At 46.9% G+C, this 25,849-nt stretch overlaps 1 protein-coding gene across 2 annotated transcripts in view; it reads right to left on the minus strand.

Annotated features, from left to right (window-relative positions):
* PGAP1 (post-GPI attachment to proteins inositol deacylase 1) overlaps nt 1–25,849 on the minus strand; it is a 1,466,013-nt gene that overhangs the window by 535,627 nt on the left and 904,537 nt on the right. For both annotated transcript variants that reach the window (XM_069615724.1, XM_069615725.1), the window contains one exon: nt 2,454–2,520. In XM_069615724.1, the coding sequence (XP_069471825.1) occupies nt 2,454–2,520 (67 nt within the window). The remainder of the gene's footprint in view (nt 1–2,453; nt 2,521–25,849) is intronic.

Consider the following 25,849-nt stretch of genomic DNA (forward strand, 5'->3'; position numbering starts at 1 on the left):
GCACACATCTGTTTCTGTCTGGGATATGCACTTTAACAACGCATGTGCAGTTGTGTTTGCAGAGTTCAATACTCCCCTATAACACACAAGGGGGGTGGTGTCTGAGTAGACTCTCCACACTGGGTCCCCAGAGCCTCCAGACAATTTCTCCAAGTGCTGTTATGTGAACACTTCTACAGCTCAAACTCTTCACCTGTGGTGGCCCTCTATATACAAGAAAACAGTTTATGAGCCAAGGAATGCAACAGGCGTCACCCTGTGTGTGTTTCCCTCTGTAGTGCTGAACAGTGTTTACACCTGCCTCACAGAACGCTCAGATGCCCCAGCACAAACTGGAGCATGTATCTGGCCCGTCCTCCGTGAACGTTGGCTGACCTTCACACTCAATGCCCCCACCACCGCTCCACAATCACTGCACTCACATTCACCGCCAGGTTGTTCGTCTCCTCCACATGGTGCCCAGTCAACACAGCACAGTGCAAGTGTGCTCGGCAGGGGCAAGCTGCAGGGCACAGTAGCGGCACTCCGTAGGGTGGGGGGGTGAGATGCTGCGTCCGCCACAGCCCACGACCCGGGCCAGCTGATAGTATCACCGCCACAGGCTGGTCACCCGATGTTGAGTGTCTGTCCCTCAGGGCCAGCCTTGTCCGTGCAAGTGTTTGGGCAGGCGGACTAATAGTGCAAATGCTCCAGCGGGGAGAAACACTCCTGCTTCTCTTTCGCTCGCTGCGTCTCCCAGCAGGACCCCCGGTCACGGCCGCAGGGCGATCGCTCTCCAACTATAGTTCCTGACGTCTGGTGGAGACGGGAGCTGGATTAAAAGGGTAAGCAGCACTTTGGTAGCCAGGTCCTGTTGCTGATGCAATATCCTTGTTATACCGCCCGCTCCACATAGAGCTTAAAGGAGAGCTGCCATCTTAATGGCTGCTACACAGCGCCCCCATCCATCTCACTCTTATCCCTGGAGGACTGTACATGGGATCTTGCTCTTTTGGAAGAAATACACTTCCCTAGTGGTCCGCTAGCATGCACTCCTGGCTAAAGCACAATCATAGGCAATCATGCCCTCATCCAGCCATGTGGACAGTTTTCTATGCTTGTCTCTTCATAGTCTTGCTGGAGAAAGACTGGCAGGTGGAACAGACATTCATTTTATGGTTAGGGCAGTGAAGAAACTCCCCATGGTTGTTAGTGCACAAATGTTTCTTAACTTGCAGGTAAAAATATCTTAACAGGCTTTCTAAGCTTTGGATCAGTCATGGTTATGTGACCTGGAGAAAAAAAACTCTGAACTTTTACCTTGTGGGAACACCAGATAAAAAAACCTATGCATCCCCTGGGGAGTTCGTACTGAGTGTAACGCTCCCAAACTACCACAATGTGAAAGAATCTATCTTCATCTTTAAAAAAGTTGAGTCTAGTTGTTCTAGCTTGAAAGATGCGTTTTAAAACTTCAAAGAAAGTGAGACGCCCAACTCTGAACATGCGGTAAAGAATCTGAAAATGGCCTCTGGGCGTGGAGCTAAGGGAAAGGGTACCTATTTGCAAATGGCCCAAAATGAGGCTAAAATAGCACTTAAGTGCGTGCAGTTGTACTGTTATTTACAATGGAAACTGCATTATTAAATAACAAGGATTCCCAGCCTCACAGACTATTCAACAGCAGTTGAATCTACGAAAGATACAGTGCTGGAGAAATGGCATTCCCATCATGGTAGTAGCTCTACCCCGAAGACTGATACCAGCACAATAGTCAATGAAGTTTACAGTATGTCACTGGGCAGTCCTGTATAACCCTACACATGGGGCCACCTGTGGGGCAGAGTGTAGGTGAACTCCTTTCCTTTTTTTTGATTTTGCCCTGCCTCTCAATTCTACTCTTTAATAGAGACGTTGTTTCTCCATTTGTTTTCTTGAACTGGTCTGCTATTCTTTTCCATGAATGAAACTTGGGATTTCTCTATAACTGTGCTGGAACTGTTTGTATTTTTCCAGACAAAATGCACCCCTCCCAACGGAAGTGCGTACAATTAAACCCTAGCATAACAATGTCCTAGCGGCAGATACTCCATTTTCATCTAGTGCAGGTACATTACCACTTGGGCTTACTAAATTATGTGATGCCCACATCTGCCATTTCTTGCCCCTGGTCTAACACGGACTCCCAATGCACAAGGAGGCATACTAATGGATCACTCAACAAAAAACAAGTGTTGTACGGCTTCAATACATTATCACAGATAAAAATAACCAAGTTAATTTTAGAAATTCAAAAACAAAATGTTTTTAACAAAATAAAACCAAACTGCACCATATTCTGAAATTGACAATAAACAGCTTGTAGAGTCGATTTTTTACATATATGATCCCCTGTCTCTGAACTCTTTAAATGTTATTTTTTACACTGAAAACTTTGAAATTCATGTCAATAAAAGTAGCTCTAAAACGAGTACCTTGACAATGTCATTGAATCTTCAAGGGACCATGGGACACGAAGCCTGTAAACATCCGTTTTTTGTTCTGCATAAAAAAGGTCAAGATGTTTGTTTCTAAACAAGGCAATGATAAATCATAATACATCATACAGAGCCCAACAAGCTACAAATCATAAAATAATTATATTTCATACAGTGCTCCATAACATTATTACCGAATGTAAAGTTACTCAATGAATCAGCGTGAGCAGGATGAAGGGCTGCATTGGCCCTCCTCAGAGTCAATCCTGCTTCTTGTACATTGCAAGTTTAACTTGATTAGGTATCCCTCTGGCGAAAAAGGCTACCACTGTCAATCATAAATTCATCCAGATAAAATTATACTTCTAACTTTGAGAATCTGGCAGCCTATAGTGCTACAATGAACTCTTCTAAATATAACATGTCATAATTTGCACGCAAATGTGTTAAATGTATTGATTACTTCAATAATAGATCTATTTCTATTAAGCAACTTGGAGTGTGATCAAAGCATATGCAGAAAAATTACATCTGTGTTTACATCACTTACGCTGCCCATCATCCTAGGCTTTCAATTAACTAAACAGTTTTATGTTTTGTTTTAATTAAAATGTCCACATTGCATGAATGCCACATAATACAAGGTAGCAGACTGCTTTAGAAAGAAGGAATAACAGGTCCAACATTTGTATCCTAAAATGTACACACAAAAAACAGTCAATATCAAATGTTCAATAAATCAGCACCAACCACTAGAAAACCAGGGCCCATACAATGATGACATTTAGAGCAGAGCAGCAATCAGAGGCTTGTTCTAAAAAGTAATATTTTTACAGAAACTTAGCACTTCAAAGTGCTGTAGAGGACTTCTTGCATTTGAGTAGGTTTACACAGAAATGTTTCCTGTTCTATATGTGTTCCTGCAAACTTACTCAGATTTATTTGAATGAAACACCTTCTGAATACGACATTGGTCTTGAAGTTAATTATAGTCTAGGTGTCAGCAACCTTTGGCTCTTCATCTCTCTCTCTCTATATATAATTGAAAAGCTGATTTTTTTGTTTGTTTCTCATACAATTCCACACTGTCCCACCAGTCTGCACCAAATGTTGCACAGTTGCCTGTTAGGACCCCCCAGAGCACACTGGCTATATTACATGCGGATACCCCACCCTGTTCCCCAGATTTCAGCCCCTGCACACATGAGACAGTTGCCTGGGAGCAGGGAAACATCAAGGTGGTCGTAGAAGCTTATTTTAACCGTCTCAACGCCAGAAACAAAACTTGAAGGTCCCTAAACCACGTTTCAAGGCCCTTGGAATGCACCATTTCCGAGATATCTGCATCGCAATGCACTGCAACATACTGCACTGTGTCACAGTGAGGCGACAGGTGGGGAGAGCGCACATGATGTCTTATTATGCTGCAGCACACAAATTCTCCCCTCCACGTCTGCTCCATGATTGCTGAGAGTGTTATCATGTCTGTCTACAGAACCAGTGCGAAGTATGGGTGCTTTTCTGCTAGTAAATAAATCTTGATATATAAAACGGAAAATCAGTTTGTTTGTTCCTCACACAATTCCACAACATTCCACAAATCTGCATCACATTTTGCAGTTACCTATTAGGACCCTCCGGATGTCACTGGCTACATTACATGTGGAACCCCCCTGGATTTCCCCCGTTCCCTGGATTTCAGCCCCTGCACACGAGACGATTGCCTGGAAGTGGCGAAAAACATCATTCTAGTCGTTGAAGGACCAGGCAAAGCTCATTTCAAGCATCTGGACGCAAGGAACAAAACCTGAAGATCCCTAAGGGACCTCATAAACCAGGTTTCAAGTCCCTAGGATGCACCGTTTCTGAGCTATCTGCACCACAATGCACTGCAACATACAGCACCATGCCAAGGAGAGGTGACAGGTGGGGAGTATGCACAGAAGGTCCCATCATGCTGCAGCACACCAATTCTCCCCTCCACGTCTGCTCCGTGATTGTCAACAATTGAGGAGTGTTATCATGTCTGTCTACAGAACATGTGCGAAGTACAGGAACTTTTGCTAGATTTTTTAATTAAAACTCCAATCAGCCATAGCTTGCCTACCCTTGTCAAAGTCTAAAGGCGGAACCAATGTCACTTCTTTAGTATAGGTGAAATACGTTACATTTCCTGGTTCTGCATACCAGTCTCGTTGAAGCATGGAAGACCACTTTCAGGGGAGCAACAAAGGATTAAGGAAGACATGCATAAACAGTATTAATAGAGTCAATCCTGCATATAACCAATTGTACCAAAAGCCGAAAGACATTGGAAGCAGGAAAAGGCGGAATAGCCCATTTGAGGATGTTGATAAAGATTTAATGTGCTGAGTTAAGAACACAGAAGAATCAACAACAAAAAACTCAGTGATTTGAAAGAAGAGGAAAACAAATAATATGTATCAGAAGGATGCAGAATATTTAAACAAGATGTAAAAGGAGTTGCTGTGTTCTGTCTTGAACGTGTTAAGTTTTCATGAAGTAAAGAGCCATCCATTGTATGATCCTCTGATGGGAAACCTGCTAGAGATTAAATGTGCTGACAAGACTATAAGACTATTATGAAGGGCAAACTGGTTATCTATCATCTGTGTACTAATTGATGGGGAACTACATCCCCGGTACTAGATCACCTGGTGGTCCCATGTAGATAATGAATAACATTGGTGACACGATTGACCCATGGGGTACACCAAAAATAAGAGAAAAGGGAACTGACTCACTGTCTCCCAATCTAACAAACTGGTAACAGCCACCCAGAAAGGAGAAGGAAGAGAGTACACAAGCAATTCTTAGCAGTATCCATAGTCCATTACTTATAATGTTGAATGCCATAGAGATCCAATAATACAAGTAGACAGGAGACCCATCATCCGGCACGCATTATACATTGTGCAACACAGAGTGACACTGTCTCTGTGCTGCAACCAGCCCTGAACCATGATTGAAAAGTAGCATAGATTTTAAAGTTGTTCAAGTGTCCACTTGTTCTAAAAACATCGCTAAAACAGGTAGGGAAATAAACGTTCTCAAGTTCAAACTCAGGAAACCAGGAGGTCATTTAAAAAAAAAAAAGTGGAGCCACATATCCAACAGTCAAAAGGTAAGGAAATGTTCCCTTCACAAGGGAGACATTCACCATATAGAACCACTGGTTTTGAAACCGTGAAAGGACAGCATTGACGAAGAACTAAGGACAACAAGATCATCTTTAGCATATCAGTGGTGAAATCTGTACAAATTCACACCAGAGTTGAGAGTTTCCTGAATACAATATTTACAAAATGTGAGCAATTCAAAGAAGAATCAACTCCCGATCCTTGAAGACGAGGCTACTTGATCATTAATTACTGTAACGAATCCAAGGAATGTGTCCCTTCTGCCCAAGACTAAGGAAGTGAGCCCATGACCCATAACACCCCCTAGTGGACAAGGCGAGCAGGATCTCACTGGGGGCGCCCCCCATCAAGGCACAAGGAATCCCCAGGTAAAGACTTTACTACACCTCTCTTGAAAGTAGAGTCCAAATGTTTGTTTGTTATGTGGGGATTGAATAGCATATAATGTTCAAGACCCTTTAAAAATACATGGTTTGGTTCCTGACCCCACTCTGTCAAATTCTATGCTTGAAGAGCAGAACAAATGGTGTCTCCTCTCCTGTTCTAAGGAGGAATATAAGAGATGAAGTCTATACAGAGGGAGGGGGAGCCAGCATGAGGGCGAAAAGCAGAAGTCTGTGCTGGAATGCAGAAGAGAGGCGAGGTTCTGGAGACAGGGTCACACATTTGTTGTGGTGGGGGGGGGGGGGGGAAATCCGGTGTCCAAAGAATGCTGCTTAGCCCAGGAAGGCGGGGAGAGTCCATGAAGCTCAGGGCCACTGACTGAGTGAGAGACTGAGCTGCCACCAGCATTCAGATAGATCCAGCAATTAGGACCTGCTGGTCGTAGGCAGGAGTAACCGCAGTAGTGGACCAGAGCACAAGGACGCCGGCACTGCAGTCCTGAAGCAACGGGTGAAGTGGTCTCCCCTGACAAGCACTGCTGCAGAGAACCAGGTATGCAGCACACCGAAAGGAGAGGGAGGAGGGCGGTGAGGAACCGAAATATCCCATGGGGGTGAAAGCAATTTGAGGTCACAGGGCCCAAGGGGCTGAGTAGCACACAAGGGGCTGAGCCACAAAATACACCCACCCCCCAAGGGGGTGGGGGCGAGAGTAATACAGAAGTCAGGCAGTCCAAGAGACAAGATAGCCCACGAGGTGTTGAAGCACAAAATACCCTGCAAAGGGGTGAAAGCAACAAGAAATCTGGAAGGTCTGAGAGACAGCATAGCCCATGCAGGGCTGAATAACACATGGGAAGAGACAGAAGAGCATCAAGCTGAAAGATGCTGAATAGCTTGATGGCCCACGCTAGGCTAAGAAACATAATAATCCAGGCAAAACTCGAACACCCTTGTCGGACAAAATATTTGACCTGACAAGGATATTTGTGTGGGGGTCTGGAGTCCCCTATTCCCGAAAGACAGAAAGGACTCGAGACCTATTTTGACCTACACCTGCAGGCCGAGGCATGAAACCAAGAGTGAACTAAAAACACAAACGTAGGAAGGTCACGAAACAAGCCACTGCAAGCCAAAGAATGGGGGAAATTCATATTTTCCTTGCCAAGTTTATGTTTTCTTTGTTATTAGTCGTAGGATTAGATAGTAGGGTAGATTAGGTTCGGACGGAGGACTGAGTTTCTGTAAAACATCCAGAAGAGCACCAGTTTAGTTTTTTTAAGCTTGCGGAAAACCCTCATCATAGTTGCAGAGATATGGGAGGGATTTTTTTATTTAATAACATTTCTAAGTTTGAACCATGTCTTCTTGTCTGATAACAGATTCACAACAATATGTACTATGGGAGAAATTTGATGTCGCAATGTACAGAGTGCATAATCAGACTTGTGACACTAAAGGCTTGTTCATAGCAAGATTTTCTTATAATGGTTCTCAAAAAAGGAGGACAACTTGAACAAGCACAACTTAATAGGTGTTGGGTTCAAAGCAATTGTGAGGGGATTACGTTATACAGAATTACCTTCTACCTACAGCTACCTAAGTTCCCTTCCCTCTGGTTCTAACAGCCAGGCAAACAGTCTTTAGATGTCATGGATGTTTTGTCAGAATGTTATTTACTCAGGACCGGGGGAAGGGTGAAAGAAGAAACAGTGCTTACACAAGCGTTGCTTTGGCAGATTTCTGTTTCAACTGGGCTTGATGATGTAACACAAAACAAAGCAACTTGTAGGGAAAGTCAGTAAAGGGGAACATATCTCCCCAATCATAAATCATCAACAAATGTCCTTAAGTCTCTTGTGGCCAGTGTCTGGATTTCTTGTTTCCTATGGTGATAAAAAAATTGTTCTTTTCTACAGTATTTTTGGCTCTCCTAACGGCTGTTTGTTGGGGCCTTGTAGTGGATTGTCCTGCAGATAATGGTTGCACGCTCTTCTTGAGTATATCAGCTGGGTGACAGGTAGTTCATGGATCTCTCCAAGCCAAAGACCCCCACAGCTGGAAAGGCATTCCTTCAGATGGCTTAAACAAAGAAGGACATAGGGTGGAAGCATTGGGTTCAGCTACCTAATCCTGAGCCCACTTCCTTCACCCAAAGTCCTATGCTGACAGACATCTGCCATGCCATGTATTTCTTCCTCGCTGACTCGACATACGCTTGGTGCCAATGGGGTCAAACTCTATTCCTCTTTTGGGGGGACCTGGCACACCCAGGATTCTCAAACAACTGCTCTATGGTTTGCCACATGCACTTACCTCCTTCTACCACTGTCACACTTCTTGTAAGCTCTGGGTGTGCAGGTCCCTTTATGCATCTTCTCCTTGCATCATCTCAGCTCCTTCTTCCACCTCAAGTCTTTCTTGCTTTCCTCTAGTCACAATCCTCTGCTCCCCTTTTTACCACCATATCCCTAGATCTTATTCACTCATCCTGCCCCTGCTTTCATCACCTCCTCGTCCTGTTCCTGCACTGCTTTCACCTCCACCTCCTCTGACCATATTCCCTTCTTCTACTCCTCTTGTCCTTCCTCCTCCAGCCTCCTCACCCTCCTTAGCCTCCCTGTACTCTACATGTCACCAAATGCACACCTTCCTCTTGTTCAAACCTCACCCCCATGTTCCTTTTGGGCTTTCTTATGTATGCTCACGGTGAGGCTTTGCCCATGAGTGATTTCTTTTGTCAGTGCGAGATTAGTCAGATCTTAAGCATTTTATTTCAGGAGCATTTGAGGAATGTGGGTCTCCCGTATTCTGTGGGCCGAGGCTATAAGAAGCCAGCATGTCATATTGTACCCACTTTTAATACTTGCAAACGCCAAGGAGCTTTAGAGCTCTGCACTTAGGGGCAGCTAGTGTTTTTCCAACTGCAGCTTTGCTTGCAACAACTCCTCTGTTTGAAACCCGTTAAGTGGTGCAATCCCTATGTGGCCATTGCATTTTGCTTTACAGAAACAAAAGAAACATTTCTCCACTGCAGGATCAGCATTATCGGGCACAAAGAGCTTGTATTACCAGCAATGCGTCCTTCTAGTATTGGGCAATTCTTTAAAGGTCCTTTTATTTGTACTTACTGAATATAGAGTCTCATTGTAAATAGAATGTCATAAAGGGGAAGCAATATAGGAGACAGAGGCAATACCTCAGTAGGTTGCCTCTGCAATAGGATTAAGATATCAGAGTTTCGGTGACAGCTTAGTGTGGGGATAGGGTAGCGCAACATAAACCTGGAACTTAGACAAATGTAACACACACTAAAGGGCCCAGAACCATAGCAGCAGATAAATAACATTTTTATAACAGGAACATAGGAGTGGATGCTAGAAGGGAGAGTTGGACCAGGGTGAGTAACAGGGAGTGGAAAGAGAAGCCACTTTGCTGGTTCGACGGTAGTGTTTGAGTCAGGTTTTGAACTGTTCAATCAAAGTGACTGCTTTGATGTCTGGGGGTGGACATTTCATTGTATTAGGCACATATGGAGATGGAGAGAGCATAGAAGGTAGTGGATGGAGAGGTGGAGGCAAGAGGAGGAACGAAGAATATGTGAGGGGAAGTACAAGGAAACACAGTCAGAGAGGTTGGGGGACACAGGGGCCTTATTGCAACTGTTAAAGATGGCCTCAAGAACACACTGACTCTCAAAGACAATTTTACTTTTGAATGTTTTCAAAGGGGCTTGCTAAGGGTTGTACCGCGAGAAAGAGAGGAATTCCCTCCCTAACCCAGGCGTTGCTCAACCCAAGGATGGTCACTAGAGATTGCCAACCCCTATTATCTAAGAAACCACCTAGCTAAAGCTCCCTTTGGGAACAATCTAGGGGGTCCCTGCTCTAAGATCCTCAATGCGATGCAATGTAAGGTTTTGTACAGACACCTAGGCCCCACTGGTCTTATCCACCCATGCTCTGCTGTACCGTCTGCTTATTTCTTTCTGTCACTTTCCTTTTAATCCTACTACTCACCCCCCACCCTAAACCACCCACTGTGTCTTCCCGCTCTCCCTGACTCTTTCTCTTCTGTCCCTCTGATGTTCCTCTCTATACTATCTACCTTTGCCCTACAATCTTACTCCTTGATGCTCTCTCTCTCCTTCCTTTCCACACTGGTTTCACTCTCCCCACTAAAAACTGTTATTACTCTCCCCTATGCACACTAACTCCCCCCTCCACTCTACTACTGCCCTGCCCTCTCCACTCTACTACTACTACTACTACTTTCCCTTCTCCACTCTAGTATTCTCCCCTTGCCGCACTGCCACTATTCTCACTCCACCTACCCCAAACCTTCTCCCATAGTCACTATTCATTCACTTCTTACTCCCTATCAATCTCACTCACTCACAAAGATCAGGCCCGGTTCATCAAAAGGGGATTGTTCTCTGCTAGCACCAGCTTATTTTGTGATATATTAGAGTTGGGGCAGAGTTGATACAGTCTACACAGAGAGATGTGCTGCAGTCTTTTTGCTGTCTACGAAGTGAGGAGGAGCTTTTACTACAAAATATCCCCAGACCGCGGAGCGGAGTTGGGGCTGAGTTGATATACAGTCTATACAGAGAGACGTAATGCTGTCTTTTTTTGCTGTCTACGAAGTGAGGAGGAGCCTTTGCTACAAAATATCCCCCAGACTGTGGAGCAGAGTTGGGGCACAGTTAATACAGTCTACAATCTACACAGTGTGTACGGTAGCAGTTCGGCTCTACTCGGCCAGGAGTTTGCGTTTGGAGCTCCCCCGGGTAAGAGTCTGACTGGACTTAGCCCTTACTGATTTGGCTACATCACTCTCATTGCGTTCTTAGCTCTTACTCTGGTGGGGCTTTCTTGCTGTGTGGCTAGGGACGTCATACTTTGCTACTAAGGTTGTATTGGCTCCGCTTGACTTTTGAAGGTCAGTCATTATTTGCGGGAGTGTGGCGTTGCAATTTGAGTGCCTATCAATGCCATAGCCTGCAGATCCTGCTTTTGATTTGATACCGCCTGATGTTCCTCAACATTGCTGGATTGTTTGCTGGATTGTTTCACCCGGTCTGCTACTGCGGGAGTGTGACGTTGTGATTCTTGTTTTAAAACAACGCCATAGCCTGCCATCTTAGCTGAATTGTTGGACCTTCTTCCGGCTCCTATTTGGAATTGGAACTAAAACTTTTGGTGCGGGAGTGTGACATTTAGAATTTTTTATAAAGCAACACCATAGGCTGCTTACTTTGTGGACTTGTGCTGTATCGGTTTCGTCCTGGAATAGGGGCTGGAGTGTAGCATGGTGATTTCACTTGCAAAGCAACACTATAGCCTGCCCTTTCCACAGCACTCTTCGTATTATTTACTCTACTCCTCCACTATTCTCTGTGGAACTGATCATCGGAAATAGTGTGTTTTTCTTTCATAATTGGATGACCACCTACCGTGTTTATTAATGGGGGGTGGGAGGTTTCTTTCCATCTTGATTTTGTTTTACATCCAGAATTTAGTATGAAGTAGTATCAAAAAGTGTTCCTTTTTTTTCCGGCTTGTTTTCTTGCTTTACATTGAGCATCAAATAGTGTGTGTGTTTTTATTTTTTATATTTGAGATTGTGTTTTTTAAGCAGTTTTTATATTTAATTTCTAAATAGTGTGCTTGTCTTTAGCTGGTTTTATTCTGGGAACTTGTTTGTAAACCCTAGCATCACTTTGCACATCCCCCTCCCATTATCTAGTCTGAAATCCTAGCATCATTTTGCACATTTCTGCCTATTTTGTACAGTCCTCCTTTGGGGAATCCAATAAGGATCAGCACAATAATAATAGGGTTAATATATATTAACCCTATTATTATTGTGCTATTATTATTATTATTACCACTATTTATTATCATTATTATTATTATTATTATTACCACTATTTATAATGCAGAATGGTTTGAGGAGTGCAATGGTGCTCCACGACTCGTCTCCCTCGGACTGCCCGAAGTTGCAGGGCACGCTCATTCCTACTAAAACGAGGAGGGGAGAGAAAAAAATGGAATGTGGGGGCTCCTGGCAATTTATTAGTTGGTGTGGTGGTTACTGGTACCCTCCTAGGCATTCCCCTGACGAAGGGGAACTAAGGCGGGAATTTAGTGTCTAATGACCTACCCCTTGGGGGCAACTCCACGGCCTATACATGTAGGGGCAACCGCAGTGATATAATTGGCCTGAAAATACCAACTCGCCCCCACGTTCGGGAATTAGCCATGGCTAATCAAACATTCACTCTGTAACCGACCGCGGGGCAACAAAATATTGATTCTTACTTTGGTAAAATTGTAGGAACTAGTACCAAGATAAAATCAATTGCTCCGACTGAAGCCATGGCATTTATTGAGCCTTCTGTTATGAATAATGGTAATGCTAAGGCTGTTTTAGGGAGAGTCGAGACTTAAGCATTATTGAATTTGCGGAATTGTAGATGGCAGGGCTAGAAGGTAATGGGATGGTGGGTAAACCTATGAGTGTGAGTCAACAGACTTGTGATGCAGCTATGCCCAATTCACCTACTGCTTTGACCAATATCATTGAGAACAATGACCCTATGGCTGAAAATGTTATTCAATCTCACCGGGTTGATGGGCTAGACTCTCTTGGAGATGCAGGGATGCACCAGACACAGAGAAGTTGATGAACGAATCCGCTTAACCCACCCGACGGTGTCGCACTGAATATGGTGCCGAGTTCATTAGTAAATCTGTATGATAATATCTGGCATGCACTGATCATAGTCTGCTATTGATGAGCCTGGGTGAGAAGGTTGAGAGTTTGAGCAGAATGAATGCTCAGGTTCCCTCGCACTCTCGCTCAAACACTGAGGCTCATCAAATAATTGTGGGAGAGGATACAGTACTTCTCCCCAAGAGGACAGTTAATTCAGATCTTATCTTAATCAGTGAGGACTCAATTAAAGTGATTGGTAATGATTCCCTGGTAGGTAGATCGGCCCAAAGTAATTTGAAAGATGCTACTTTAAAAGGTGAAAGTGCCCCTGTATACTCTGGTTGAGGAAGCGATGTTGAATGGGTTGGGTAAGCGAAATTGCTCTAACAGTTCAATGTATGACTTACTATACTCAGACCAATCTGGTCCAAACAGTGGCAATATTCGGCCCAGTAGAACAAGTTACTTTCTTACCTGGTAACGTTCTTTCGATGGGATGGTCCGACGACGTATTCCATATCTATGACATGTAATCACCACAGCTGTGCTGCTTTGGAAACTTTTTTCCCCCGGCGTCTGCGTCCTGTGTCGATGACGTCGATGCGCCGTCGTCGAGGACCTCCTCCGACGTCCGACGTCATCCGATGTGATAAGTAGGACGCACGACGCCCGTAGCCTCAGTTGTAGTTTTTTTCCCCCAGAACGTGTGACATTAGTCAACTGCCAGTCAGACACAAAGCCTTGCGGAACGTAAGCTGCAATCGCAAAAGAAATTCACTTGAGGGGAGGGCGGGAGCGATATGGAATACGTCGTCGGACCATGCCATCGAAAGAACGTTACCAGGTAAGAAAGTAACTTGTTCTTCGAGGGGATTGGGTCCTCCGACGTATTCCATATCTATGACAGACTCCCAAAGCAGTACCAGAGCAAGGAGGAGGGAAAGAATTTAGAATCAAAATTTAGAATAGCCAATCAAATAGCAGCGCAAAGGACCGCCTTGCCAAAGGCCAGATCCTGTCCTCGGATGGAATTGAGGGAATAGTGACGTACAAATGTATGTACTGAAGCCCAGGTGGCTGCATCACAGATGTTGCGAATAGGAACACCCCTCTGCAGGGCAGTAGATGCAGCCATACCCCTGGTAGAATGGGCCCGCAAGCCAGCCGGTGGGTCCTTACCCGCCAAGCGGTAACACTCCGAGATGGCTAAAATAATCCAGCGAGACAAAGTCTGTTTCATCACAGCTTGCCCCAAACGCTTTCCAGCGTAACCAATAAAGAGTTGATCGTCCACTCTGACCCGGGACATGCGTGAAACATAAAAGCTTAAAGCTCTCCTAGGATCAAGCCTATGGAGCCTCTCCTCTTCCTTACCAGGATGCGGAGGAGGATAGAATACCGGAAGAACAACCTTCTGGGCCAAATGAAATTCCGTCACTACCTTCGGAAGAAAAGAAGGACGAACTCTAAGGACAACCCTGTCCTTGTGAAATACAGTGAATGGTGGCTTAACTGAAAGAGCCTGTAACTCACTCACTCTGCGAGCGGAAGTAAACGCAACTAAAAACACAGTTTTCAGAGTTAACAGCCTCAAAGGGGAAGAATGTAAAGGCTCAAACGGAGCACCCATAAGAAACTTAAGAACAAGGTTTAAATCCCAAACGGGCACCAGGAAAGGTGACGGAGGGAACACATTAGTGAGCCGTTTCAGAAACTTTGAAATTAAAGGGATTTTAAAGTAAGAACACTCTTCAGACGAGTGCTTAAAGATGGATAGCGCCGCCAGGTAACCTTTAATGGTACCCACTTGCAAGCAGAGAAGAGAGTGGGCACCACCATGTATTCAAAAATGTTCAGAATATTCAAGTAAAAATCAAATATTTCAAAAAAGAATATACATCCAATTGAAAAGGAGCTGGCCATGACAAGTCTGGAGACACCCGGACCTATAATTGCAACACACGCTGGAGACCAAGTAATAATACTGGGTCACACAACCGCTCTCATATGGGGCCCAAGATGGGCACGTATTTATATCTGATTCACGACAATATGTTCAAGTATCCATAATATACCATACTTCTTAGAGAAAGGAAGATGAGTCTTTCTGATTCATATCAAAAATAATTTATCCATAGTAGTTCAAACAAAAAGCTATCACTTGCAAGCCCCTGTGGGCCAAAGAAAGTAAAAAGGACAGAACCATGGGGATGTCACATGCAAAAGGATCCACATTCTGAACTCTGCACCAGTCGCAGAACTTACGCCAACAGCAACGGTACAGAGACTTTGTTGCTGGCCTTCGGGCCGAAAGCAACACCTCCATCACATCTTCAGGGAGGTCCCAATCCTTATACCTCAACCTTTCAGAAGCCAAGCGTGAAGGTTGAGGGATCTGACCTCTGGATGGAGAACCTGACCCCGCTCCCGTGAGAGCAGATCGTCTCGGTAGGGAAGACGATGTGGAGGGCAGATGGACAAGTCGAGAAGGTCCGGGTACCATGTCCTCCGAGCCCACGCCGGAGCAATGAGGATCATCCGGGAACCGAACTTCCGTAATCTCCGCCGCACTTGCGGGATGACGGGGACTGGAGGAAACGCGTACAGCAGGGGGAATGACCACTCCACCACAAACGCGTCTCCTAAGGCTCCTTTTGGAGGAAATTCCTGCGAGCAAAACCTTTCGCACTTCCGGTTGACACTGGAGGCGAAGAGATCCACTTGAGGGGTCCCCCAAAGGGCGAAGATCTCCAGGAGAATCTCCTGAGCCAACTCCCACTCGTGAGAGATCGCACTCTGCCTGCTCAGAGTGTCCGCCGTCACGTTTTCGTCTCCGGCCAGATGAACTGCCGAGATCGAAACTTCCTGCTGGATGGCCCAGAACTCGAGCTGCATCGCCTCCCTGCACAGAGGAAGTGACTCTGCCCCCCCTTTTTGTTGAGGTAGTGCATGGCCACTGTGTTGTCCGTCAGGATCAGGACACTCTTTCCTCGCACAGTCGGCAGAAAAGCCTTCAGGGCTAGCCTGACGGCCCTCAGCTCCAACAGATTGATATGGAGTCTGGACTCCGACGGAGACCAACGACCGCTGACTGTCAGCCCGTTGGCATGAGCTCCCCATCCCATGAGGGATGCATCCGTCACGATCGTCACCTCCGGCCAGGGAAGCCAAAATGGAGCCCCCTTCATCAAGTTGCTTTCGACGGCCCACCACAGAAGGTCCCGGGCGACCGAGGGCGGCAACTGAACCGGGTCCGACATCCTGCCGGAGGACTGCGACCATTGCGGCTTGAGTGCCCACTGCAAAGATCTCATCCGCAGGCGAGCCTCTGGCACCAGAAGAATGCAGGATGCCATGAGGCCGAGCAACCTCAAGAACTCCAACGCTGGGAGCGTCTGGGCATGCTGAAACTTGTGCACCATCTGCTGAATGTGAAGAGCCCTCACCTGGGGAGGAAAACACTGCCCCAGGGAAGTGTTGAGCACTGCTCCGATGTACTGGAGCCGCTGTGTTGGCGTCAAATGGGACTTCTTTAAATTGAGGGAGAAGCCCAGCCTGTGAAGGGAGTGGCAGGTGACAGACAGATGATCCAGGACTTGCTTGGGAGAGCTCCCCCTGATCAACCAATCGTCCAGGTAGGGGTAGACGTGAATCCCCCCTTGCCTGAGATGCGCTGCCACCACCACCATGAGCTTGGTGAAAACCCTTGGGGCGGAGGTCAATCCGAACGGCAGGACCCGAAACTGAAAGTGCGAGTCGCCAACCGCGAACCTCAGGTACTTCTTGTGCTTGGGATGGATCGGCACATGGAAGTAAGCATCCTTGAGGTCGAGTGACACCAACCAGTCCTGAAGCTGAAGGGCCTGAAGGACTTGAGAGAGAGTAACCATCTTGAACTTGTCCTTCCTGAGGAGTTTGTTCAAACCGCGCAAGTCCATGATGGGTCTCAATCCCCTGTCTTTCTTCGAAATCAAAAAATAAGGGGAATACCATCCCTCCGCTACAGGCACCAGTTCTATGGCGCCTTTCTCCAGCAGGGCTTGAATTTCCTGCGCAAGGAGCGGATCTGGACTCTGCAAAGAGAGGTTCCCCGTTGGATTGTCGCGAGGCCTGTGCCGAAAGGGAAGACAGTAGCCGTGGGTTATGATCTCTAGAACCCACACATCTGAAGTAATGGCTTGCCACTCTACAAGATGCTGCGCCAGCCTTCCCCCAACCGGCGAACCATGGGACATGGCCTCATGACTGAGTGGGAGCGGCTGCGGCGTTACCTGAGGGCAAAGAGGCAACTGCCCGAGCGGCCTTGGCACCACGGGTACCCTGTCGTCCACCTATGGTACCCCTGCGTTGGCCTCTTTGACTGCCAGCCCTTCTCGCTTTACTGAAGGACGAGTAATAGCGAAAGGAACCACCCCTCCACTGATGTCCCCTAGGACGAAAAGGCAGAGGTTGGCGAACTGCAGCGCCCAACGACTTCGCTGCAGCTTTTGAGGTCTGCAACCTCTCAAGGCTCTCGTCAGCCTTGCTGCCAAAAAGGTGTTCACCGTCAAAGGGCATGTTGAGGAGCCGGGACTGCACATCAGGAGCAAACCCCGACTTCCGCAACCATGCAAACCTGCGTATCACGGTGCTCGCCGCCATGGACCTACTGACGCATTCAGCTAAGTCCAAACCCGACTGAACGGACTCACACATGGCATCCTTACCATCCTGGACCATAGCAAGGAAACCATCCCGTTCGTCCCCTTCGGGAATATGTTCAGCCGCTAACGCAACACAGTTCCACAGAGTGTGTGTGAAACGAGGCAAGGCACAAATGGAGTTGGCCACCTGAAGCGCCATACCACCAGAAGAAAACACTTTCTTCGCCCAGCCGTCAAAACGCTTGTCGTCCCTATCAGGAGGGATGGTAGGATACGACGCCTGCTTTGCCGGGGCCACCTGCACCACCAAACTCTCCGGAGTGGGGTGCCTGGTCAAGTAGCAGGGGTCGCTACTGGCTGGACGGTATTTTCGCGACAAGGATCTGCCCACCGCCGGGAGACTCTCCGGAGCAGTCCAAGCCGCCGCCACCCTTCTCTGTAAAGCCATATGGAACGGCAGTACCGGGTCAGTTGGGGGACCAACATCAAGGATGTCCGTTAGATCATCCTGCACAAACTCCCCTGGGGGAGCAGACCATCCCAAGTACTCAGAAACCCTAGCCATAAGGCGCCGGTACGAGGAATCGGCATGAGAGCCAGGCTCAGGCCTACAAAACTCCACCTCCGGAGAGGTGTCCAGTCCACTGGCATCACGCAGTGACTGCCTCAAATCGTCAAACTGACTATGGCCCGAGACAATTTCATCTGGAACCTGACTAGGAACCAGGCCATCAGAATCCTCATCTGCCTCTGAAATATATTCCAGGTGGCGAAAAGAAGGCACCCGAGAGTGCTTGCTCTTAACCAGAGCCTTCCTAGGGGGTTCCCCCGTGCCACGGGGTACCTCCGACATGAAAGGCGTTGATGGCGTTGAGCGAATCGGCGCCGGCGTCGAGAGAACAGGCATCGGCGCCGAGAGGATCGGCGTCGAGGAAATCGGCGTCAACGTCAGATGCAGCGCCGCCAGCATCGGCGGCGTCGACACAGCCCTCGAAGCCGGAGCCCCGAGCATGTCCTTCAACGACCTGAGCGTCGACGGCTTCGACGACTTCCTCGGAGCCTTGAGAAAGCCTGTCGACGCCCTCGACGCCTCAGACGTCGATGTCCTCCTCGAAGACGTCACAGGTGCACGCGGTCTCGAACGCGTCGAGGACCGGGACCTGGAACGGGTACGTCGAGAACGAGTCTCCTTGTCCGAACGGGACCTCTCCCGTGACTCGTGCCGACCACTCTTGCGAGCGGTGTCTCTCGACCTCTCACGACCGACCCCACTCGGGGGCGCGGACGGCTTAGTACCCTGCGACTCAATCGCCAGCATTTTCTTCCCGAAGGAAGCCCATTCCTCCGGCGTCACACGGCTGGTGGGGTAAGCGACGTGCCGGGCAGAGTCCTCCGAAGAGGACCCGGAAGACAACCAGTGTCGGCGCTTCCGAGAATGCCTCGAAGAGGCTGAGGAGTGGCGAGACCGACTTCTAGAAGGAGACCCACGAGACTTCCGACGATGACGCGGAGAGTCACCCCTCGAATCATCCGTTGAAAGCCCTGCAGACTTCGACTTCCGGGGCTTGGACACCCGACCTACCGACAACTACTTCTTACGTTCGTGTAAGGCTTTGGACGTGAGCGTCTGGCAGTCGATACAGTCATCCGTGTCGTGGGCCTCCCCGAGGCACCAGAGGCAGGCGTCTTGCGAGTCCGTCACCGACATCTTGGACCCACACTCCCCGCACTTCTTGAAACCCGGACGCGGGGTCGAAGACGAAGTAGAAGACATCTTCACACAAAGGATTTTCACAAAAACGAACAGGTTCGAAGAACCGAGAAGAACAGAACTCCAAAGAGTGGAGGCGTTAATCGAGATTCACGAAGCAACCCGTTCGCGGAAAAAACGGAACTGAGGCTACGGGCGTCGTGCGTCCTACTTATCACATCGGATGACGTCGGACGAGGTCCTCGACGACGGCGCATCGACGTCATCGACGCAGGACGCAGACGCCGGGGGGAAAAAAGTTTCCGAAGCAGCACAGCTGTGGTGATTACATGTCATAGATATGGAATACGTCGGAGGACCCAATCCCCTCGAAGAAATGTTACGACCCAAACTGAATTACTGCGACAAGATGTATCTATTGGATAGGCTGTGGTTAAGGATACTAGTCCAAATTTGAGTGTGCCATCTAAGGTGCGCTCAGAGAAGGAGAAGACTCTGCCCTCTAGAAATTGTACTACCCAAACAGAACCCCTTTTTCCCGGCGATCAGATTAAAGGCGACTTGGGTGGCCATATTAATCGAGCCCCATCTACTGGGCTTACTGGAGAAGTGAACATTCAGGAATTCCCAAAAAAGGGCAAGACTGGAGAATCAGGGGGAGGTTTATTACCTAACCTGTATAAAGATGTCCGTGATTATAGTGCAGGGCGTGTGGCTATGCATCGGCCAACATTTTGTTCAATGAATTTAAGCCTTCTACTCAAATAGAACGTAGATTACAATTTCCAGAAACTGATCCTTATTTTGCTCAGCAGGCGGAAAATATTGATATGGTATCTCAAGGGTTAGCAACCAGGGCTGATTAAGGACGGCGGTTGACTCAGGGGACTCCAAATACTAACTGGGAGAACTGGAGTCAACAAAAACAACAGTGTGCACAAAACTACCCGAAAGGCTATATCCGAGGTTGCACTCGGGGTTGGCCAATTGCTAGATAAGCTTTATAAATGTAATGCAAAAAACCAAGTGGAAGAACGTGCAGAGGTTGGGGGGCCATCGAAATCGAAACCTTATAGCATGTTAAGACATGCAAATGATGGTGAGGACCAGTGGAGAATGACTGGCCCTAACGAGACGCAGAATAGAATGGGTAGGACCTGAATTAAAGAATAAGAAAGTAGGCAAATCAATAATGAATTTAAATTAAGTTTGATCTGTGCTTTGGGCCCAGAAGTGCAGTTTTGCTTACATAGGGGGAATGTACTTACCATTATTGGCGAAATAACCACACTGAGTTTGGTCTTATCAACTGACATCGCCCGTGTAGCATTTCACAACCGCGCTGACACTAAACATCGTCACCTTTATTTTGGGTCAAATCTGGTGAAAGAATTGGTATTATCGGTATTATCAGAAGTGTCCAAATTGAAAGAAATGGGATTTGATATGGAGTGGGAGGGAATAAATATGTTGGGCGGGTGGGACTTCAAGTTTAATTTAACCCTGCTACTCATGGCTTAAGATCTGTCAAATTGGTCGAGGCACAAGTGGATGTGGACGACCATAATTGGGCTTTATTACATCCGCTTTGTGGAAAAGATCGGTCACATAGTGGCTCGCAAGTTGGTACCAGGGGGTTAATTGCATCCTGGAACTCCAGAGGAAGCCAAAATCTCTTTAGTAATATTGAGGCTATGCAAATGCAGAGATTAAGCAATATAATAATTCAGGAGACATGATTGTTGCAATCTCCAGCACTGGATGGTTATCAAGTGTTTACTCAGTTGGCCAGGCCCAGTAATGGGTGGAGGGCCTCGGGTGTGGGGTAGGGAGGGTCTGCTGATTGCTGTAGGCTCTACCTTAGGAATGAGGGCCTCAATGATCTCAAATCTTCCATTTGGGGTGATGGCATTGACTCTAGTTCTCTTGAAGGCACAACAACTTGTTTGATTATGAATATCTATTGGCGCAAGGGAGTGGCAGATTTGAAAGATTTCCTTCATGTCATCTCTGGCTGCATCAATACATGGGCTAACACCTAAACTGTATAATTCCAGAGAAACTGGATGAAAATTGGGATGTGATTGGTGAGTCCTTTCCAATCAAGCCTAAAGTCCAAAATGGTTGGATGTGGTGGTGAACCATGGAGGTGTTGGGTTTGAGTTTAATTAACTCCATGTCTACTGGGAAGGGAGAAACTATTCCAACTTGGCATCGAGGGGCGCACTACCCAATTTTGGATTACATCTTTGCGGATGCATTTTTAATTAGCCGCTATGTGAGCTTCTCAGTTCATCATAACAACTGGAGTGACCATGCAATTCTTATTGCTGAATTTAATTTCCAGACTAAATCGCGGTTTCGCCCCTCCATGGAGAACGTAAAATTTACTTGTGCAGGGAATGCGATCAGGTGGTCATATCGGAATATTGCGATCATGACTGAGGTGTTGGGTGGTGTCGTCAGAGGTACCCCTATGGAATGGAAGTTGCGGGTATTTAACCCTCCGTGTTTTTATGATTTTATGAGGGAATTGAATGGATGACTAAAACTGAATCCAAAATTCTCAAGTAAGGTTTTGGGGGAAACTCCTCATGTGTATAACACTGACGTGGTAAAAGCAAAGAGGAAACTGCATCAAGATTAGGGCTTTGAAACGCGGGAGTAAGGGGAACGCTAATTTTGGGCAAGAAATGAAGAAGTTAAAACAAAAAATACAGAAACTTCTGTAAATCAAAAAAAGCAACTCTCTTACAGTTGGATGCAGAATGTATGCTCTGTACTCTAATTAAACATGATTCTTGTGCATTCTGGGTATTAGTTAATAACCTGGACCCTTCATTTCAGGCTACTGAATTGAATGCTGTTACTGAAACCCAATGGGTGGACTTCTTTGGAGATATTTACGGGGGTGGGTCAATAGATATAGAACCCGACCCAGACATTACAATATATATTATCGAGTCTCCGTGGCCCATCAAGATTGAGTCTGAGGACATTTGGAATCTAATTAAGAGGTGTAAGAAGTGGCGTGCTCCTGTGCCAAATGGTCTTATGAACTACACCCTAAAACTGGATCCAGCAAACTGGTCTAAGGTGTGGTTTATGTTGTTTGTGAGTATATTTGAGTCAGGGATTCTCCCCTTGTCATGGAGCACGGCTAATATTGTCCCTATCTTTAAGGAGAGGTTCAAGGTCTGACCCAAAAAATTACCGAACTATTTCACTAATCGGTGCAGACTGTAAAATGTTCTCCTCACTTCTTTTAGGCCATGTAGAAGAATGGGCGCAGTTAACTGGCCCATTTCAAATGGGTTTTCGGAAAGGACACTCCACGAATCTGAACAGTTTGGTGGTGAGGGCCCTTCAAGCTTCAGCATGAAATAACGGGAATGGATGCACTTATTTGGCATCCATTGACCTTTCAATGGCCTTTGATAAGATATCTAGGAACAGGCTGTGGAACAAACGTGCTAATTGGGGTCTGCCGGGTGGATTGCTGAGGCTCCTGATGGGCCTCTATGAGGATTCTGGCATTTGAATCAGATTGAATAAGGACAGTGCCCTGTCGGAACACATTAACACTTTTACGGGTTTAAGACAGGGATGTAATTTGGCACTGTGCCTGTTTAAGCTTTACGTCTCCGACGTATTAAATTATCTTGTGGGGACAGGATTGATTTCACCTAGGTTAGGCTTGACGAGAGTGGAATGGTTGGCATATGCTGATGATTTTTTGTTATTTGACAATTCCTGGATTGGCTTACAACGTCTTTTGGCCAAATTCTCCCTTTTTGCTAAAAATAATGGCCTTGTGGTTAATCCAGGCGGGTAAGACCAGGGTTTTAGCCATCGCCTGAGCCAAAAAACCGAAAGGGGTGGAGGGGGGTGTTTGGTCTCTAGAAAATAAGGTACTAGAAACTGTGTATTCTTTGGTTTATCTTGGCTTTCAGATAAGTGCCCGGCCAGAGTCTGTTAACACCAGAGAGAGCTTTATAAATAAAGGGAAGTTCTTGACCAATCAAGTTGTGAAAATTGTTAGGAAGTATGAGCATTTTCAATCAAACCAGCTCTTATTTTCTATGAAGGTAAGATTGTTCTGAAATTAATTTACGGCTTGTAACTGGTTGGTGAATCTATCTTTGGTGCTCTTGACCTAATCAAAGCGAAGATTTGGCATAAGATATTGAAGGTGCCGAATGCTATACAGTTAGTTGCAAACAGATGTGAATTGGGGATTGTTTCCATGAGGGGACGAGTGCAGTGGCAACTACCTGCCTTTTCAAAATGGATTGCCCCTATTCTCCATTCTCTTTATGAGCTTTTAGGGAAACAAATCCATTATACAAAGAATAATAGCGATTTCCTTTCTCAATTGGAAGTAAGGTCCTTAGGGATCCTTGGAAATCTGACGATGGATACGGCTACTTTATTGGCAAACCCAGAAAGAGAAAGCTTGATCTTGACTATGACTGGGTTTGCACCACTGACGTATTCCATTCGTATACATCGTTGAATGATTTGGTATTTGACCATAGAAGGCGGGGGAGCCCATCTATGATTCTGTGTCAGTTCCCAAATAATTATTATAGAATGATTCTACTGAGACTGAGATGGAATCTGCTGCTGACATTGTGTATATGCTCTATAGAAATAAACTATCATATCATAACTCCAAGCCTAGCCGTAACTGTGCTGGTGGTGGGGTTGCTCTGATTTTCCCCCGAGTGGGTCCCTTCTGCCCTAATACCCACCCAGCCTTGCTCCTCCTTTGAGAGCCTGGTTTGCAAGCTGGTCATCTCTACCGCCTACTCTTTGATCATTGCCACCATCTACAGGCCACCCGGCTCTACCACTTTGTTCCTCTCTGAATGGGCCTCCACCTCTAAACTTCTTCTCATGGGTGATTTCAACATCCATCTGGACTCCTCAATCACGGCATCCACTCTCTTCCGTGACCTTTGTACCTCGGTCTCCTTCTCCATTCTCCCTTCTGGCTGTACACATTCTTGATGCCTTCATCCACTCCGATCTTTCACTCTCCATCCCAATCATCACCCCCCCTCTCCTGGTCAGACCACTCCCTTCTCTCCTCTCAGCTGGGTCCTCTCTGCCCTCTGACCAAAGCTTCTCCAGCCCTGCCAACCTCGTTCATGAACATCCGTCAAGTGAAACAAGTGTCAGCTGTTGCCTTTGTATCCACCTTCTACCCCCCTCTCCCTCTACTGCAGACTCTACCTCTGACTCTGCTCTCAGCAACATTCATCTTGCCATTAGTAACACTCTGGACATTCTTGCCCCAGTCATGAGGATCTGCCTGAAACTTGCCTTTAAGCCTAACACCTGGTACGACTCTGAACTTGCAGCCCTGAAAAGCAAGTGTAGAGCTGCGGAACGGAAGTGGCAGACCTCAGGCACACCCTCTGACAAACTGGCCTGTCGCCTGCTCCAAAGGCAAAGTCTCAGGTGCATCCAATAATATGGCTGAACTCTTTTAAAATCTGCAGGGAACTAGCCAACCCTTTCGAAGACGACTCCTCATCTCTTCCATCCCAGGCCCTCTGCAACGCATTGGCCACACACTTTACTACGAAATTCAGGACATCCTGAGCACCCTTGCTTCCCGCTCCCCCTCAAACACCCCTCTGCCTCCTATGACCTCTCCCTCTGATTTTCTCTCCTCCTTCTCCCCTATCGCACTTCATAAGGTCACCAGAGTTTTCAGCTCCATGAAGGTCTCCTCCAAACAGGTTTCCCCCTGCTCCTCGCAAACCATTAAGGACAACATTGGCTCTCTTGAACCTGCACTTGCTGATTTCTGCAACAACTCTTTTGCTTCTGGATCTTTCCCCTCCTCCCTCAAGCACTCCCTTGCGCACCCCCTCCAGAGGAAACCTTCAGCAGACCCCTCTTGTCCAGCCAACTACCGGCCCATTTCCAACACTCCCTTTCTCGGGAAACTCCTTGAGAAGATGGCCTTCCCCCAACTTACCCAGCACACTGAACTTGTTGGTTGCCTCCATGACCATCAATCTGGATTCCGAGCATCTAGAGGCACGGAAACCGCTCTTCTAAACACCTGTGAGGAACTGCTTTTATCTCTTGATTCCAACTGTCTAGCTGTCCTATTTCTACTTGATCTCTCCTACGCTTTTGATACGGTCAACCACTCCATCCTCATAAAACGGCTCCATGATACCTTGGGTATCTCGGAGCGGTACTGAACTGGCTGACCTCCTTCCTCAGTGACCGTCCGTCCCAGGTTATTCTGCGATCATTCTCCTTCCCTATTACTCTCTCCACCTGCGGTGTCTCCCAGGGCTCCAACCTCTCTCCCTTCCTCTTTAACACTTACCTTGCTCCACGGGCACACCTCATGTCCACCTTCTCCCTTAACTTCCAGTGCTACGCAGATGACACACAACTCTTCTTCAAACCTCCCTGCGACCCTCTCCTTACTTACTCCATCATTCCCAACTACCTATCTGCCATCCTGTCCAGGTGCATTTTCCATGATCTTTGCCTCAATGCCAGCGAGACTGAGATCCTTCCCATTGGGACTCCTGCTCCCTCCTCCTTCCCCTCACTCTGGCCATCCTCTCCTTCATCCAAAGCCAGAAACCTTGGAATCATCTTCTACTCCTTTCTTTCCTTCCTCCCTCCCTCACATCCAGTACCTTGCAAAAAGGCCCACTTTCAACTCTACCTCCTCAAAAGAATTCTCCCTTTTCTCACTCTCCCCCAGAAGTTCAATGTCTCTAGAGCTCTGGTT

This window comes from Ambystoma mexicanum, chromosome 9 (genome assembly GCF_040938575.1).
Source record: "Ambystoma mexicanum isolate Mex_15411 chromosome 9, UKY_AmexF1_1, whole genome shotgun sequence".
In the NCBI taxonomy this organism is placed as follows: Eukaryota; Metazoa; Chordata; class Amphibia; order Caudata; family Ambystomatidae; genus Ambystoma; species Ambystoma mexicanum.